The sequence below is a fragment of the Amblyomma americanum genome, chromosome 5 (assembly GCF_052857255.1).
Source record: "Amblyomma americanum isolate KBUSLIRL-KWMA chromosome 5, ASM5285725v1, whole genome shotgun sequence".
Lineage (NCBI taxonomy): Eukaryota > Metazoa > Arthropoda > Arachnida > Ixodida > Ixodidae > Amblyomma > Amblyomma americanum.
In genome coordinates, this window is record NC_135501.1 from 135,774,461 (window position 1) to 135,793,246 (window position 18,786).

At 51.1% G+C, this 18,786-nt stretch overlaps 2 protein-coding genes across 2 annotated transcripts; both read right to left on the bottom strand.

Annotated features, from left to right (window-relative positions):
• LOC144134220 (plasminogen activator inhibitor 1-like) lies at positions 1-13,229 on the bottom strand. Its single transcript, XM_077667180.1, has 4 exons — positions 13,196-13,229; positions 12,061-12,341; positions 1,045-1,317; positions 1-918 (listed from the first exon to the last, which is right to left on the bottom strand). Exons 1-4 carry the CDS (start codon positions 13,227-13,229, stop codon positions 709-711), a joined length of 798 nt encoding a protein of 265 aa, XP_077523306.1. The 3' UTR covers positions 1-708.
• Positions 13,230-13,603: 374 nt separating this feature from the next.
• Positions 13,604-15,119, bottom strand: LOC144135063 (uncharacterized). The gene is made up of 2 exons (XM_077667823.1): positions 14,378-15,119; positions 13,604-13,822 (listed from the first exon to the last, which is right to left on the bottom strand). Exons 1-2 carry the CDS (start codon positions 14,537-14,539, stop codon positions 13,643-13,645), a joined length of 342 nt encoding a protein of 113 aa, XP_077523949.1. The 5' UTR covers positions 14,540-15,119; the 3' UTR covers positions 13,604-13,642.
• Between the last annotated feature and the right edge of the window lie 3,667 nt (positions 15,120-18,786).

Genomic DNA, 18,786 nt, shown 5'->3' on the forward strand with positions numbered 1-18,786 from the left:
ATATAAGTTTAATTATATTTAACCCATTCGTTATCACATCAAACCTGAAGCATGATGGTGTTCCTTGCGTGCAATCGTTCATTAACAGACTGACCGCCCACTGCAGGGCAAATGCCTCTCCTATGTTTCTTCAATTAGCCCTTGCTGCGGCTGATATATTCTTATAAAATACAATACCTTACGTATGACCGCGAGGACCCACACAATGGAATTCAAAAAGTAACAAAAATGAATATACATAAAGAGACAAGGTCAAATAGCACAACTTATCTAGTGCTTCAGCATGCCTGCGGACACCGTAAAAGTCTGGGGTCTGGGATAGCCTCAAATCTCTAGAGGAAGGGGAATTCGCTATTGATTCAGGGTCGTACTTTCTGGCACGTGCACTAGCGAAGGAGGCGACTGAAACCAAATGAATGCTCTCTTTATTATCAGTGCAGTTATATGTGAGCGCTGTTCAATAGCTGCCGATAGCTGAGCAACCTATGGTTACTTGTCAAGTGTTCACTGCTTGCAGTGGGAAAAGGCGCGTTTTTTGAACTAGTAAATTTGGGGTGGGGGAGGGGGATGCGGCACTCTGCAAGCAGCCGCAGTTGGGGGACTTCCTCTCCTCCACCGTGTCACGTGGAGGTTGCGGCTGGAACATGTGGGACACGTTCCTCCGCCGTGACACACAGAAGCAGCTCATGGTGGACTGCTGCCTGTGGCTCAGAGTAGCGCCGAGTTGTCGGGGCTCTCCGGGTGCCACTCGAGAGGCTGGCGGACGCATCCGCAGAGCAGGATGGCACCCGTGGCCGTGCTCCGCACCAGGAAGAGGAAGGGCCGGTCCACCAGGAACACGGTGGTCGGCGCCACCTTGGACACCACCTCGGTCACCAGCGCCGAGGTGCGCGCGATCTCGTTGCCGTCCTCGGACACCTGTGGTCGCGCCCAGAAGGAGAGAAGGTGCTGTCCTCTGTCTTTCAAACACAACAAAAGACATGCAGGTACATTGAACCGATGGCAGACATCTCAGATGCCATTACATGTCTTCTGTGGACACACCTCTACGGTGACGGCCTGCAGGATCTCGGTGGTGTGCAGGCCCTTGAAGCCCGAGATGTTGATGAACTCCGCCTGCTCGGGGTCGAAGGGCCTGCTGCAGCCCAGCTCGTGCAGCATGTCGCGCAGCTTGTTTCGCGCCGTCAGCACGAACTTGGGCAGCCCGAGGCGCACGTTGGCGCGCGGCCGGAGCCCACGCACCAGGTCCCACAGCGTGTCGCCGTACAGCAGGCTCTGCTGCGTCAGCCGCAGGCCATCCACCTCTGTCGGCAGGATCTGCGCGGCGCGTGAGGAGGCGCTTCTTGAAGTCTGTTCTTCTCGAATGCAGGCACCCAGTTGACCATTTGCCCTTCAATGATGAGAGCCGCCGGTTAAGACATGTTACGGTGTAGACCCCCGGTGGAGGGCCCTAGCACCATAGGCAGTTTGCTGGTGCGATGCCCGAACGCTAACAAAGATATCCGTACTATACAGTTCTGTGAACGAAACTTCGGTAGCAGAATCAGCAGCGACGTTAATCCTACTGACGCAGTCTGTGTGAATCGTGCGTATGGAATTATAAGAGTACGCAGTCCATATGAAGATTTAAAGGGACCCAGAAAGGGGGTCTCAATAAAGGGGAGATATGTCTGGGATGTTAAATGACGACGGTTCATAATTATACCCCAGCAAGAATTATTTAGTTCCGTTTGTGGAAGCTGAGTTATATGCAGACAAAATTTGAACTTCCGCGTCTTCGCGCCTTTCGCTCTCCTGTCGCACGCCAGAATGGCGGCGCTCCTCCGCCGGCCCCACTCACTCGGCCCCTCCCCTACCTCCGTCGGCTGCGGCGCTCGCGGAGTGGCCGCGGTAGCGCGTGACGTCTAAATTTGGCGCTGTGAACCAATGATAACCCCCCGGCTTCTGAAGTCATTTGCAAGACGTGACGTCATCTGCCAGGTTTTCGCGTGAAAGCCCGGCACCGCGCGTCGCCGCGAGGCGCAAAAGCGGGAATTTTTTAAAATGTATTGTGATTTTCCCGCTAGCTTTTGGGGTCCCGCACGCGGCATGGACGCTCGGTGGCCTGTACCCTACATAGTGCAAGCATTTTAAAGCCAAGCTCAAACACCCCTTTTTGTGGTCCTTTAAGGAAACACGCATACGCTCCATATGCTTGCCGTATGATTCCAATATTCTGTTATGCTTTCTATTTGATATGTATGACTAAATTCTACATGCGCTTAGACCAGGGGTTTTCCCTCGAAATGGAATTAGGTAGTGAATTTTCATGGGGGGGTAGATTAATAATGATCTGCCTCTACATTTTTGGCGATGTCGCGTTGGACTAGGCACATTTATGACTAACACTGGTGACAAAAATCACCAAAGTTACTCGAAAAAAATGTCTACGAATTAAGGGGGTGCATGCCTTCAGAAAAAACAAGGGTGTGTGTGGGGAGATCACTGGCTTAAATTTTCCGCATGTGCATAAGGTTTCCATGGGAGGAGCCATGAGGAAATCATACGAACTTGTGGGGATCGCCTGAGCAGACAAGCGCGCAGCTCTATACTATAGAACACATTCGCGAAGGGCAGTTGGTTTCCATGCTGCGGTAAGACGCACCAGCACCATGGCCAGCTTCCCGGTCCGGTAGGGCACCTCTAGGGCGCGCACCCTCAGCGAGGCACTTCGACGTAGGGGAAGCGGCTGGTGCGCGTCGTCATGTGCACGTCCATGGTGTCGGCGCGTGTCACGTGGAACTGCATCATGTGCGTGGCGTTGGGCGAGAACTTCTCCCTCCAGAGGCGCTTGAAGAACACCGCGCCCACGAGCACCATGGACGTGTTGGGCGTGAACGTCTTACGCGACACCACGGCGCGCAGCTTGCCGTTGGTCGCGTTGCTGCACCACTCGTTGATGGCACGCACGTACGGCTGGTCAGGGCTCTGCGGCGATAGCCACCATTTTCATGCCCGTTCTTTTTCTGCGCATCTGCTGGGGCTTCCCTTAATTTCCACATGTGATGGCGAACGCACTGTCCCAGGACGACCTCATCATCATCCTGACTACGCCGACTGGAGGGCAAAGACCTCCCCCATGTCTCTCTAATTAACCTTGTCCTTTGCCAGCTGCGTCCACCGTATCCTCGCAGACTTCTTAATCTCATCCGCCCACCTAACTTTCTGCCGCCCCCTGCTACGCTTGCCTTCTCTTGGAATCCAGTCCATTACCCTTAAGGACCAGCGGTTATCATGCCTTCGCATTGCATGCACTGCCCAAGCCCATACCTTCCTATTGATTTCGACTATGATGTCATTAACTTGCGTTTGTCCCCTAATCTATTCCACCTGCTTCCGGTCTCAACATTACACCTGTCATTTTTCTTTCCCTAGCTCACTGCGTTGTCCTTAACTTAAGCTGAACCCTTTTCTTCCACATTTCTGTCCCATAGATAAGTACCGGTAACATGCATCGGTTGTATACTTTTCTCTTGAGGGATACTGGCAAATTGCTATTCATTATCTATTAGTCACCCTTTCACACGGGCGCTCAGTGCGTGCGCGTCTCTCCTCCAGCTCGACTGATAGAAAACAAACTAAGCACATGCTGCTCACGTAAAATACACGTTAAAGAGAGGCGCAAGCGACAGATGGCGGCTCCTGTCAAGCACACACTGCCTCTTCGGAGGCCCAGCTGGCATCTCGTGGAACCGGTTTGCGCCTGCGTCTTCCACGTGTGTTTGCGTTTAACCAGTTTTCTGGGTAGCGCACAAACTCTCCAGAGGACGTCGCATCTTTTGCAAAGGGCGGACTGGGACAATGTGACTTGAACGGAAATTCAACGGAAACACCTAAATCACGAAAAATCAATTTCCTTGCTGCTTATAAGAGCGGCCAGGCATTCAGGGGTGCGTTGTCTCGGTCCCGCTGGGAAGTGCAGAACAGACACTTCAGTTCATGGCTGGAGGCTTACACTGCCCAGCAATTAACCCTTGTTCTGGTTTCGTGCTGAGGCAAACTGTTGTGGGCTTTTTTCACCTGTGCGCGCTTTCAGAGTCCATTTTGTGCTCACCTGTCCTGTTGAAGAGTGAAGCAATCTACTGGTTATGGAAGTGAGAAAAACATTCTCTGCACAATAGTCGTGAGAAGCAGCTCAGGTACTGCTGTGCTATGGCCGAGCAGTTAAATAACGCAGCCGCCCCTCCTGATGCGAAATGCGGGATCTGTTACGTTTCCCAGGAAAAGATTCGTCCGATTGTTAGTGGAAAGTCAAGTGACCGAATTAGTCGTTTCCAGAGCAGGGTTAGCGACTGTCGAGCCACGTGCGCCCCCAGGAGACCGCACTCGCACAACCCGCCGAACACCTGCTTTCTTCGCATCACTTTCTACAAGCATGTCGACTGCAACTTCGGAAATTAATGTTTTTACTTCAGAAGACCCTGAGCCGATTAGGCGAATATCGGCCTCGACGCAAGACAGTGTTATCGCACTAAGCTAGAAGGTGTCTCTCGTTTACGGCAGGACAACCACAGCCTTGCAAGATTTGCCATAGTCATGTGCTGCCAGCAAGAAGTGTGAAGGGGCGGAGCTTCGTGTGCCAGCGAGCAGTGTCTCTTCAGTTTTTGCAGTTTCGAACTTCTCCCCCTACGAAGGACTTCCCTAGAGCATTCTGTCGTGAGAATAAACTGTTTTCACTCCTTATCGGCCCGTCCCTTCCTCGGCGACCAGCTGCTAATATGGTTCGAAAGGCCCGATGTCTCGCCCGCAGTCACCGCCACCCTTGGCATCTACCTTCGTAGGCCCGACACAACAACCAGTCGGCAGCTGCGGGATCCCTGCAACAGGACGCACCTCGAAGTTGACGTCCTGCGCGGTGGTCATGTACCTGGCCTCGACGCGGGCCCTGAAGGTGGCCATCAGCGGGCAGTTGTGCCTCACCAACATGCGGTTCGCCACGTACAACACGTGGTCCGTAGACTCGGTCTGCAGCAGATGCACACGATTGTTATTCCAGGTTGGTTCAGTTCTGGGCCTCAAGGTTGTTTCAAGTTCCATTTAGCAGCATTTTAACCAGTCTCCTAGAGTTCGGTTCCATTGGCGGAATACGTATCGCTTTGGCGCATATCATGGCAAGCCAGGCCGCTCCGCCACCAACACATTACTGCTACGCGTAATAGTACTCTCTTAGGTCACACTACTCGTTCAACGTATACCCGCCACCACCTCTATACTAAGACGAGAACTGCTATTCTACATATACACCAGTACTGCTGCTATACTAGTACTGCCATCACCTTCACTACCACAACTACTTGTTTTCAACGACACACATGTTTATGCCACGCGGGTTAGGGAAAAGGGGACGACAGGCGTGATCTTGACAGTGCTTTTTGGTCATATGCCAGTTGCGGAATTTCCAGCAGTGCCCACAAATCAAAAGCCTGCAGTTTGGTTAGCCCAAATTCGCTGGTTCCATGCAATCACAGATGTTACTCTAGGGAGCGCCCCAACTTCCCGGAATATCAGGATAATAGCATGAACTGTACGTAGCGCGTACAAGTGATATTACTTGTAATAAATTACATTTTCTTTCGAAATTTGCAATTAATTGATTACTTTCCGCAAGGGGCAATGTTCTCGGTACTCGGTAATCCAGTTATAAATGCGTGAGCATTAGAAGGGCGACCAGCGATCTACGAACATTAAGATAGTTGTTTCATGGGGTTTATCGTCCCTGAGTGAGTCGGGCTATCAGGGAGGGCGTAGAGGAGGGTTCCGAGTAACTTTGGCCACCTGGTGTTCTTTAACGTGCACTGACACAGCCGGGATCACAGGAGCGTCTTTCAATCTTCAGCCAAGCACCATAACCACTGAGCAACCGGTACAGATTCCGCATATATGGACATTGACCCATTAACGCTATCGCGTCATACCATTCAGGCGGACCTACAACAAAATCATCAGCAACAGAAAATCAAGCGCATTTGACCAATCCACAGGGGGTCGCCTAAGAGCTTTTTTCAGTATGCCATTACTAGCAATCAGTTACTTTCATATTCAAAAACAGGTTGTAACCACTGATATAACATCGAGAACCTGAACTTGCGGAAAACACTAGTAATAGCGTGCAAGAATATTTCGCTGTAGAGACACGGCACAACAATGTTTAGTGAGCTTGATATTTTATGCCCTCACAGCGCCAACAACGAAGCGCGAGGCTTTAGTAACTACCAAGCTGGCGCGCAAGGTCGTTGAGCGTTACAATTCCGCAATCCCCTCCAGCGCGAACATTGAGAGCGCCTTCAATGTCGCTGCTAATGTCTTCACAACGAGACGTGGAAAAAATACCGCCGAAAATTTGGAAAAATAATTGATGGAAATTAATAGCGTATGAATGGCAACTGAGGACAGTAAAGTGGAGCTTTCGGCTACAGTTGGTGTTGCATTTTCACAAAGAGACTAAGCGACGAACCACAGGACGAAGGGGAAAAAACTGGCTGAGAGAGAAAGCGCGATCCACCAGCGTGATACGTACCCGCGACGGTGTGCCACTGCGCACGCGCCGGCCGCGCAGAGGTCGACAGATGGCGCCAGGTACCGGCAAGCTGTAGGGAGCCTACATGTCGCGCCCCCTCCAGGCGGCATGTATGTAGGCTCCCTAGCAAGCTGTAATGCCCCTCAATGGACTAAATGTAACATATCCTCCTCCCTCCTGCTCCTATGCCGGCGCTCCTACTCTCGGCTCCTCCCGGGCACTTACGGTGGCGGCACCTAGGCCGGGGGATGCTAGCAGACGCTCCCAACGCACGCTTCTGGCGGGCAGCAGACCACGCGCCCGAATGAATTTTGTGTTTCGTTTTTTTGCCTTGGCTTCGGTCGAAATGACATGATGACATGGAAGATCGAAAAATCAGTTACTGAAATAACTGCCGCGACCAACGCTGCGTTGCTTTATCGAAACATTCAGGGGCTTTATAGCAAGCTGCGCCCACGCCTGCCGCGTCGGAACCAATCAGCGCCTGCGCTCTGGCGGTGCGCCTAAGGCGCCCGTGTGCTGTGCGATGTCAGTGCACGTTAAGGATCCCCAGGTGGTCGAAATTATTCCGGAGCCCTCCACTACGGCACCTCTTCTTCCTTTCTTCTTTCACTCCCTCCTTTATCCCTTCCCTAACGGCGCGGTTCATGTGTCCAACGATATATGAGACAGATACTGCGCCATTTCCTTTCCCCCAGAACCAATTATTATTATTATTATTATTACGCCGCAACCGGCCGCGGGAGTGGTATGGTGGCTAGAAGGAGAGGTGTCAGCATCGTTGCGGTCGCGCCGTGTTCGGAGGCGCGCTGGTATTTCATGCCACCGCGGGGCGGCGCGCACGTCGCTACCGAGATCCGTCGAGAGCACCAGCCAGCCGCCGTCGCCGCACGTTTCGTCGCCTACAGGCAGGTACAGGCACGTGTTCCCGCAGCGTCTGCGGTGTGCTGGTTTTAAATTGTTTGGGATTGCTACGCACCGACGTGGCCATGCCACAGTGATGTTCAAACAACAAAGACACTGTTTCGCACCTGGATGCAAAGCGGGGTATGTTTCGGCCCGCAAACAAGGGAAGAAGGCGTCTCTCTTCGCTGTTCCCGTCGACGATGAACGACGCAGGGCCTGGGAGCGCGCAATTCCTCGTGCTGACAAGCCATTGGAGAAGAACTGCGTTGTGTGCGAGGCTCATTTCGACGAGAGATTCATCGTCCGTAGCTTCAAGCATGTCGTCAACGGCGAGCTGTGAAAATCCCTCGTGATCGCCCTACACTGACAGACGATGCGATTCCCACGATATTTCCAAATGTGCCTGCTTACCTCACAAAAAAGCTGCCTCCAAAAAGAAAGACGGTGTCGTCCAATGGAGGTGCAACTTCAAAGCGAAGAAAGGTTGACTCCATTCACGACGAACCGCTGAGTGCTGAAACCGACGTTCTGTCAAGTTCGAACTGTAGCGGCGGCTACGATATCTTGGAGGGTATGACGCAAGACGACCTTCCAAGTAAGTACTGGGCGAAACACGTAATCCCAAACGATACGGACGTTGTGGCGTTCTCAGTGTGTGCTTCAAGTGGTGGAACTCTGTGCTTTGAAAAGTTACTTTTGTGTTCAAGTAATGCCTCAACGTTTCATTGCTCGGCATATGTACAGGGTGTCCTTGTAAAAACAGTGGCTGTCGACAGCATTAGTGATGTTAAGGACCTCCTGTTCGAAATGGATGCCATGATTCCTTGCGAGGGGTGTGAAATGGAAACAGGAATGCAAAGTGGGCAAATAAAAACAAAGCACAGACTCCATGGAGGGAAACTGTACAGCCTCATGTGTTGTGGGACAGTGCAAAATAGAAGCCGATGCTTGCAGTGCAAATACCTTCGTAAGCTGTTGATAAATCAGGCATACTATAAGCGTACAAGAGCGAGAAAGGCAAGAGGTAACCTCACACAGAAGCTAACGCAAAAAAATGCGCAGCTGCGACGGCAAAAGCGCAGCATTGCAAAGTTGAGTGAGACCATGGAAAAGATGAAGCAGGACAACGAAGCTATAAGCAGCTCTGGTTTTGAAGAGAAGTTGCAAAGCCTGCCAAAAAAGCAGCAAGTGCAGGTACGTGAATGCTTTGAAGCATCTAAAAGGAGAAAAACCAATGGAATGGTATTTCAGCAAGAGTGGATCCTTGAATGCATTGTGATGAATATGAAAAGCCCCCGTCTTTACGACCACATTCGTAAGCTCAAGATCATGGTTGTGCCAAGCCCTTCGTGCCTGCGTACTTATGTCCGTAAATATAGAAGTGGTTTTGGCTTTAATGAAGAAGTGCTCACGGCTGTTGCAGAGAAAGCACGCACTATTGATCCGTATCACCGACACGGCGGCATACTCGTGGATGAAATGAAACTGTCTGAAAACTTGACTGTAGACAGCAAAGGGCAAGTCCAAGGGTGCGTTGACCTCGACAAGTACACCTCACCAGGGCAAGAAGCTGCTCAATGTGACCATTGCCTTGTAATTTTCTTTCAGCCATTCACAGGCACATGGAAACAAATTCTCGGTGCATTTGGTGCACGAAGCAATGTAAAGGCAGATGTTCTGGCCAAAATCATTGTTGACGCTGTGATTTGTGCCGAGAAATCGGGGCTCTTCGTGGATTTTGTGACATGCGACGGGGCTGTGTGGAACCGCAGCATGTGGAAAATTTTCGGCGTAAGTGGGAAGCTCGAAAAGACAGTGTGCAAAGTAAAGCACCCAGTGGATCCAAGCCGGTATTTGCATTTTTTGTCAGATTTCCCCCACCTGGTGAAATGTGTGCGTAACGCTGTAACCTCCAAAGGGCTGTTAACACCAGATGGTCGAGTTGGCAACGAATATGTAAAGGAGGCCTGCAAATGCGACACTTCAAGTTCAGCAACACCCAGGGCAATGCCACACGTCACCATGGCTGTTTGTCAGCCATGGTGACAGCCATGCGGGTCAACTTGGCGTTCACCATCTTCAGTGATGAAGTTTTAAGGGGCCTGTATGTCTACAACCGCCAAGTGGAACACTGCTATGGCAATGGCTGTACCAAGACTACTTCTGCATTCGTCTCTATGATGAGAGACCTCATCGATGCCATGACATCGAGATACTCAAAGCAAGGTTTAAGACCAGACAGTAAAGAAGTAGCAAGCATCAAACGCTTTCTGGAGTTTTTAGCGACCTGGGAAAAAACTCTGCCTAAGCAGGGTGGGTTCTTGAGCGAATCAACAGCCGAAGGACTCCGTGTTACTCTTACCAGCACACTTTCCATCCTGCTGTATGTCACGAAAACCCTGGGGTTTAAGTACTTGATGACTTCTCGTTTGAGCCAAGACGCGCTTGAAAACCTCTTCGGGATACTGAGGCAAATGTCTGGCTCTAACGATCACCCTACACCGACACAATTTTTGATATCTCTGAATTGCCTCAGTTTTTACGGCATAGCGCAGTCACCCTCCAGTGGCAACATTCCTTCATCAGTCCTGAGCAGCCTTCTAAGTCAGGGCGCTCACACTAATCCCATGAAACTACAGAATAAGCTGAATGAGCTCCTAGATGTGGGACGTCTCAACGAAGTTCATGAAATGATTGTGGCATGTGAAGCACTCCCTGAGCACGCTGAAATCGTTGGACGCAAAAGTGACTCCCGGATCACTTATTAGGTCAGTGGCTATGTGGCCCGGAAGATGTTGAAAAAGACGAAGTGCAGCGAATGTAGCAGGCTGTTGCTTCACACGGAGGACTCGAGCTTGCTTCCGGCAGAGTCGTGCCTCGCACGTTACATTAATAGGGGTGGCCTCCTGTACCCGTCTGAGTCCCTAGCAGACCTGGTCAAAGCTATGGAGGATGCTTTTACTTACTGCTTCAGTTTCAACAAGTTGAAAACTGATAGCATCATGGACCTCATCTCTTGCCTGTCTGTGAAGAGGTTAAATGTGGTCGCCTGTGAGCAGCACAAAGTGGAAGTGACGAATCAAATCATTCGCTTCTTCACATTGACAAGGATGCATTTTCTTGTTGCTGGAGAAAATGCGTGCAACCAAAAAAAGAGAGAAAAGATGAACTTCTTGAAGTTGAGACGTACTACATAAGTTTCATAATGTTAACACAGCCAACGAGGTTTTCTTTTTTCATGGTGTTGTACATTACCCACGTTGTGTCATCTGTTGTGACTTTTTAGTAATGTCTTATTCGCATTGTTACAAAGGTCCCATTAGTAAATTTGATGTCACAATATGGCTGTGTTTGACAAAGGTAGAAATCAATTTTTGTAAGCTGGTTTATGACTGCATCTGTGTTTGCCAATCAAATCTCAATGTCATGTGTGTATGCCTATTTTAGCACTGCATATTGACTTCTTTTTACTTGCGTTGTTTACTTTTTAGCTCAGTTTTTGTTTACCTTGCAGTTCTCACCTACATTGATGCATATTTTCTGTTCTTTTGTTGGTGTTTTTGACGTTTAATTGTGTGTGTCAAAATAAATGTCTTGCTAGACCTTGCTTTTCGATGAAGTCATCAAAATAAAGCTTTCAAGTATGGTTTCTAATGCTTCTACTTGAATTGAGACGTCATGGATAACACTGCAGCATCAAATCGAAACTGCATGGACGTTGTTTTGGTGACAAACTCATGGCAAGTCATTCGATTCGCCATCTTCCAGCACTTCGGGGTGCCAGCAGCGCACGCAGCGAATATACAGGGAAGCAAGTTCAAACATGGTTCTCAGTGCCTATACACGCTTTGCTTCGAGCCGTCAGAAAAGTGTGCCAACTAGCCTTTGTTGTAATCCGCGCGGTATCCTGAAATAGCTGCGACAGAAAGCGGCTGCTACGGGCGCGCGCGGGGAGTGTCTCGGAGCCAACAGCAGCGCCGCCGCGTCTGGATGAATTCTCGCTCCGTCTCCGACGCGCCGAAGCTGACACCTCTCCCTTCTCGCCACCATAGTAGTGGATCACGGTAGTGGATCTCGCCATAACTCTACTCGTTCCGTCCAGTCTTCCTTCGTCCTGTTTTTCACGCAGGGCAGACCAAACTAGCCGCACCAGCTCACTCTAGTCTTTGTATACTTGCCTTATGGTAATTAAAAGGGGAACAAAATACATTATAGCAATCGATTAATCTTTTGTAACTGTTCAGCTATTTCGAGGGCTGTAAATGACCAACGAAATTAGTTCCATTTCTCAGTTTTGCATTTGGTCACTTTTCTTATACTCGGGTGCTTCTTTTCTGTCAGAAAATAAGTAGGTTATTGACAAGCCGGGGGACGCGACCGGTTACGGAATGCGCTCTGAAACTATTGTAAGCGAGGTGGCAACAACCGCGCGATGAATATCTGCTCGCGAGATCCGTATTATTGGCACGGTGCATTGCAGTGCCTTGGCAGCCGAGTCTACGTGACAATGTGTGGCAGCACTTTGGCTGTGTTCACAGTACGGCGTCGTCGACTAGAGGGTTCAAATGGCAAGGTATGTGGCCGGCGGATGCACGCACCTTGAACTGCTCGATGATGGCCTCCACCTCGGGCAGCTGGAGGTTGAGCAGGTGGCACAGGTCCTCCTGGGTGGGGCCCTCGGAGCCGGCCACCAGCGCCGCCAGCGTGCTGACCAACGATATGGGCGACAGGAGCACGTTCCAGTGGGCGCGCGGCGGCTGGTCCAGCATGGACGCCAGCAGGAACTGCGCCAGCCGGTTCAGCAGATGACCGTACTCCTGCAGTGGCTGCAGCTCCGCCGGAAGCTGCTGCGGAGGAGGCGGGGGCGGCACGGCGGTGCCTGCATGTGAGCGTAGAATTTCATGTGAGGTCGCGATAGGGGGACAAATGGCGCTAGCCGTGATCGCCGATGTCTACCGCAGTAATGTTACTAGCCTTATCATTCAGAACTCCGCGGGAATACGGCGGGTGTGCCAAGTACGCTGTCTGACGTAAGTTTGGATGGTCACCATTTATAATTAAGGCGAACTCTCAGCACTATCCTGGTGCTGAGAGCACTATTTGTTGCCCGGAAGCGTAGCACTGTTCAAAGAGGAGGAAACCGCGATTCCTGTGAACCTGATGGAGAAAAAACGAGTCTTCCGGAAAGGATGGCAAGTCGAGAGGAGTGATGGGCGTGGACTACAGGAGCTATTATCTTCGGGGAACGACTCGCGCGAGCTAGGATGTGAACAAAGGTGCTGAGACGTTTGTGGCAAAGTGTATGTGTTTCACTGCAGAATGTGTTACATGAAGTACGTATCGCGCAGTGTCCATTAGGCAGTAAAGGCCCAGCAAGTGAAGGATTCCCTTCTCGTGTTCTCCCTTAATGCCCAGCCGGCAGTATCCATTGAAGGTGCAGCTTCCACAGTGCCGGTAGACATTTCAGAACGCAGCTCTTAGGCGCCCGTTCGTGGATGTCGCGTCGTCTTCAGCCACCTGCAACCGTGACAGATCGGAGCAACCCGAAACGCCCCGTGTAACGGCGAATGCGGAGGAATGGACAACCGGAAGGTGGCCGCCACGGGAAGGTCCCAGAAGGTGGCTAGCAGCTTAACACGCATTCTGCAGGTGGCGTGTGAAGAGCTGAGCTCGAACTTCGCATTACCGACTATCGAAATCATCTGTCGATTTTTTTTGCTGGCCTGGAAGCACTTGCTCTTTGCACCGACTTCACACTGGCAGCCATGTCGGTATACACCAGAAGCACGGAGGAAGCCTGTTCGTTTGTCTAATCCACTTATGACTACTTGCACCCCACTGAAGCTTGGTGGAGATGGCGACTATGCGTGGTCCGCTTTCGTAGCGGCGCTTTCAGAAGCAGATTTCAAGATTCCTTCTCATAGGGCCTTTGCGAGCGTGTGCAGTTAGCTCGCGCCACTGCTTCCTCCATGTTAGCAACAGGTGCAGGGATGTGTGCGGCTAGCGCAGACTTGGTGGAAGCGGTAGCGCAAGCTAACAGCATCCGCCCGCAAAAGCCCCAAGAGCAGGTGTCTTGAAATCTGCGTGCACAAGAACTACTCGCCTGGTGCGGAAACGGAGGAAGCAGCTCCGGGCAGCGAGACTGCCGATGAAGAGGGGCCGGGTCCCGAGGCTGTCGCCTCATTGGGCTCGCCTTCGGGATGCGGCGGCGTCGACGAAGGTGCGGCGGGAGACGCGGGTCCCTCGGCCATCGTGACTGGTGGCGGGCGCGGGAGCTCCTGGGGCTTCCTGGCCGAGGTCACCGGTTTGGACGACGCCATTTTCGGAGCGTGCCTTTCTCCCGGGTGCAGTAATTGTTTCCTGTAGCACATAGAAGATGAGGGGAAAAGCGACAAGGCTGATCTGCTGTTCGGCGACTGTCCCCGCTCTCCCCGCGGAAAGTGTGTGATAATGTATGGTACGGTATATGGTATGGTTTCACGCCCGAAAGGTTCCGAAAGGCGCCTAAGTGGAGGTACAGAACATTCGGAATCTTCGAAGTTTTGCTGTGTAGTTCCCGTCGGTAATAACAAATCGAGTTCAGGGTCCTGCTTGCTGAGCACTGCTAGTAATAATAGTAATCACAGACTACTGCGGGAAGATTAGAAGTGGAAGCACCAAAACGTGGATGGAGACCAGACAGTCCTCTGGGTACTCAAAGGCGACACCCGTCGGCTCAGGCCGGTCCATCAGTCGGAAGTATCTGGGATGAAAGTTTTGTGTGAGCTCGTCCGCTCAAGATTATGGAGGTGGGCCGGGTGGCAGCGGGTTAAAGGAGCCGGAAGAGCACCTGTCACGCAATCTGGCCGCTAGGCTTAGGAGAGGGGAGGTTCGCATGCTCGGCGAGTTGACGCAGCGCAAGAGCATTGGACTCACAGTGTGGGAGCCCCGGTGTTTCCCGAAGCGGTCGCGGTGTTCTGGATCCGAGATGCCTGGCTGGTGACGGTCTCCTGGGCACGGCGGTCTGTCTGCGGTCGCGTGCCACGAGCGCTCGAATGTCGCGTGTCCCGTCTTCTTCTTCTTCTCCTTAGTAAGCATGGCACATACCCACGCAGGGGGATTGGCCAAGGTTCAGTAGATAATCCCAATGAGGTATTTGCGCGGGGAAAAAGGCGTGAGAAGACTAATTCATTTGACTGTTCCAATTATTATATTGATTTAAAGAAATATGGATTACCAGGAATCGAATCAAGCATTTTTGGACATGCGACAAAATTTTGTATACAGCTAACAAGGTAATCGATCAGTTGCACTTATGTAATCATGAAGGTAGCCGCAGACACTGCTTAACGGGAATTGGCGCTCGCACCGAACGAAAGAATAACTGGAAGAGACAGTGGGAGTCCTAACCTCGAAAGAGGAACCTCCAAATACTGTTTTCGCTGAACTGCGAACCGCCGGCAAGAGAGGAGAAAGTCACACTTCTTTTTCCTGCATTCTTTTCATCTTTGTATGATTGGTTTATGGGGATTTAACGCCCCAAAGAGACTCGGGCTATGAGGGACACCGTTGTGACGACCCCCCATAATGCGCAGGTCCACACGGGACGGAGAGGCAGAGACACCGTATGGCTCAGTTTAAACAAACAGATATATTCAATAATTATACATGATTATGATTATACATCAGAGGCTGGGGTGTCCGAGCTTACGTGCCGACGACTTCATGGGGACGATGGAGGGGCTCCGGAGTTGAGCTCGAACGGTTGCTGGCAGAAGCTGCACGCCGTCGGGCTTCGGCGCTGAAGGCCCCCTTGGCGAACGATGTCGTCCTCAGCGTTCTTTCTTCCGTACTCCTTGTCGATTTTTATATCCTTCTTATTCCCCACATTCCCTAGGTTGAGGACGCCCACGCCGGAGTGGGAGGGGCCTAGGGCTTTCACTTGGGCGCACAAACACACCACCGCACTTATGGTCTCGCCCCCGTCACTTGTTGAGTCCGAGGGAAAGAAGGCTGTCGTCGAGGTAGCGTCGGCTGTGGTAGACGGTCTCTGGCCCGCTGACGGTTCCCGCGGGTCACCGACCTCCGTTCTCCATCAAATGACACTCGCCACTCAAGGAAGGCCGGAACGCGAACTCACTAAAAGGCCGGGAAAGTGGTCCCTTGTCCTAGGATGTGCTCGGGAGTGTTGGTGATGATGGCCGCCGTCTTGTCACGGGGCCAGGCCCGCCGAAACGAGGCCCTTTGTCCCCGGCACGGTCACGGCAATTGGGGAAGATAACGCCCGTCTCCCCGCGGCGGCGGCGGCGGCGTTCGACACGTGCCGACACTATGGAAAGGGGGTCCGGTTGTGCTTAAACCCCTTCGTTTTGGTCGTTCACTCTCAACGAGTATGGCTCGGTAATTGGACGCAGCGGTCACCTGGGTCTTCTCCGTGCGGTCCATGGCGGCAGGCCCGAAAGCAATCCCACTCAAGTTGCTTGCAGCCATATACAGTAGAAACGTGTGCTGGCTGCTTCCAAAACGAGACCGGCTGTCGCCGATCTCCTCTCTTCCAGCTGAATTGCTTTCCCTTGAGTGCTTTTGCCGCCACTGGGTGCTCCGTCTACGCCGCGCCGTCGAACGCGGACCCTCGTAGCACACACAAGGAACGTCACACCGTATACAATGAAGGGCCCCAGAAATTTCGGCCACCTGGGATTCTTTAGCGTGCGCTGACATCGCGCAGTACACGGGCTTCTAGCATTTCGCGTCCATCGAAATGCGACCGCCGCGGCCAAGATCGAACCCGCGTCTTTCGGGTCAGCAGCTAAGCACATGACCACTGAGCCACCGCAGTGGTTCATCGTTGTATGTCAGGCAGTGAAAACGTGGAGGAAACGTTCACTATTTTTTTCTTTTCACTGAAGAAACAGATTTATTAAATGAATAATTCTTCTTGTGCAGTTAAAAAATAGGTAGATCAATTTCCGAACTTCCTCATGCAGTGCAGTTCCGTACTCCATTTCCATCCAAATTAATCGCTTGTTGTTGATGTGCAGTATATTGATATGGATTGCATATACATATGTCCGCAGAAGTTTTAGTTTATTCGTCCAGAAACGTTATCAGTTCTGTTTAGCGAGTGACTTTATAAAACGCCTCATGCGTCTCCGGCAGCTGACGCTGATTTTGCCTCATGGATAGGTTAAAAAAATGAATTTCCGTAATATTGGAGAGGATTGATTTATTTACGCGAAACGTCGATAACTATTAAACTTTAATAAATTGTCTGCGTCCTACGAGATATTCGGGGCAAAACCAGTCTTGTACAAGTTAGAGAAAATGGGTCTTTGACCCCACCGTGAGTACAAGAAAAAACCATGTGCCATGGCGCTCTTTGACCACAGGTGCCCTTGCGCCACAAAAAAGTCATCATCATCATGTAGTTGTGGACATTGATTCTGCCTGATTCTACAGAAAAAGCAAGGGTGGCAGCTTCAAAAGCTACATCACCCTATCCACTTGTGCAAAAGCAAGAACAATTCGCCAGGAGCCCGTTTATAACTTAACGACTGAACGTTTTTTGCACGATTCACGACGCTTTGTCGCGCGCAGGAGACCGCCATCGAGTATATCGGTAACGCTCTGACGTTTAAGAGGGCTTCCAAAGACCTAGAGATGCTGTGAAAGATTCTTCGTAGCCGTGAACCGCAAGATTACACCACTTCTCAGCAGCTACCTTGGCAGCGGCATGGTGGGAACGAATGGCGAAGGCAGTGAAGGAAAGATTGCGGAAAGCCCTCGGACACCAAAGCGTCTCGTTCGAGAAGCCTATACAGTGCTTGCGGACGCGGCGGCAACGAGAAATTCCCGGACATTGGCATAAGCCTACGCAGACCCAGAGGAACCATCGTTCCTGACGCTCTCCCATCTCATCATCAGCTGCAAATGGCTGATCGCTCTTGCCGCAGCAAGGGCAGCACCCATCCTTGGGCGCTGTACTTGCAAACCGGCAAACGATCATGATTTCGTCTTGGAGGCGATGGTTGAAGGAGTTGTGCCTGCCCCCCCTTTCACCTCTTCAAGATCTGCGAGTGCCATCGGCGTAGACGGCCTAGTGATTGCGCACAAAGAAAATGCATAAGACCACCGGTACAGCTCCTGTATCCATTGGAAACAAGCGCGAAGGAGCTATACTCAATTTTTTTTTTGGGGGGGGGGGGGGGGCGGAGAGGATGTAAAGGACCATAGACAGTAAGAGCGTATAAAAAAGCAGAAACAGCAAACGCCGAAGCTGATCGTTAGAGATTTTCTCCCCATATGATTTATCCACGATTATTCGAACCCGAAAGTTTATAGTAGTAGTATGGCTAAATTCAAAAACCACTGCACTGTGGCCACTGGTCGTTGCCCATGTCGCCCACGTGTTGGACGATATGACCTCCGACTTGATACGACGACTTGGACTAGGGTCGGGAAATAAATGTTTCCTTTCTATCGCCATACGGAGAGTAGCGCTACTGCTTTGATGCCCCGTAGAAAGTAATAGAAGAGATAAAGTGGGCCCTATGTGACAGCTTGTGGTGTGTTTAATTGCACAGATCGTCTCTCAGCTCCTGCGTAGGGCCGAGCTTTGCGTGCTTGGAAATAGCAGAAAGGCTTCAAGAACGTTTGGCTTCCACAAATCTACCGCATGACGTGACGATACCTATTTTTTCCCTCCACAACTCAACCTAATAACACGGCAGTGTTCCATTTCAACTGGTCGCGAGGTGATCGAGTAATTTCAAAGTAATTAAATGTTCTGTACTATAGCGGGTCAAACGAATGGAACCTTGGCGGGCCTTGCACTATGTTAGCCTGGAAATGGGCCTTTGAACAAGGTGGAGGCGCATGCAGTATAAACTGCCGGTGTCATTTCTTCGGCCCGAAAAAAGGCGAAATTAATAGGAGTGACTAACTTTGTGCGCTCCGCAAGGAACGTGGAAAGAAAGAAAAATATTTCCGCTTGAAAACGCTACGTTCTGCAGCACATGTAGCTTAGTTTGTATAATGCGGTCTCATTGATAACCGCTAAGCTATGGTTATGCAATCGTTTTGGACAGCGTATGTCTAACAATGGTGTAAGGCAGGTCTTCCTGAAACAAGTTGCTCGTCACTTCTTGGCCAGCGCCAACAGCTCTGACGCTGACCGACTTCGCGCATGGCTGCGCCATGCTGTTATAGAAGAGGATAAGGCCTATATATCCCGCTGGGCGCTAAAATTTTGTCGTGATCTCCTATCGAAATTTCCTTGTTTATGCCACTACATCTTGGCCAATCTCCCCATGTGGGTATGTGCCATGCCTTAAGAGGACGACGAA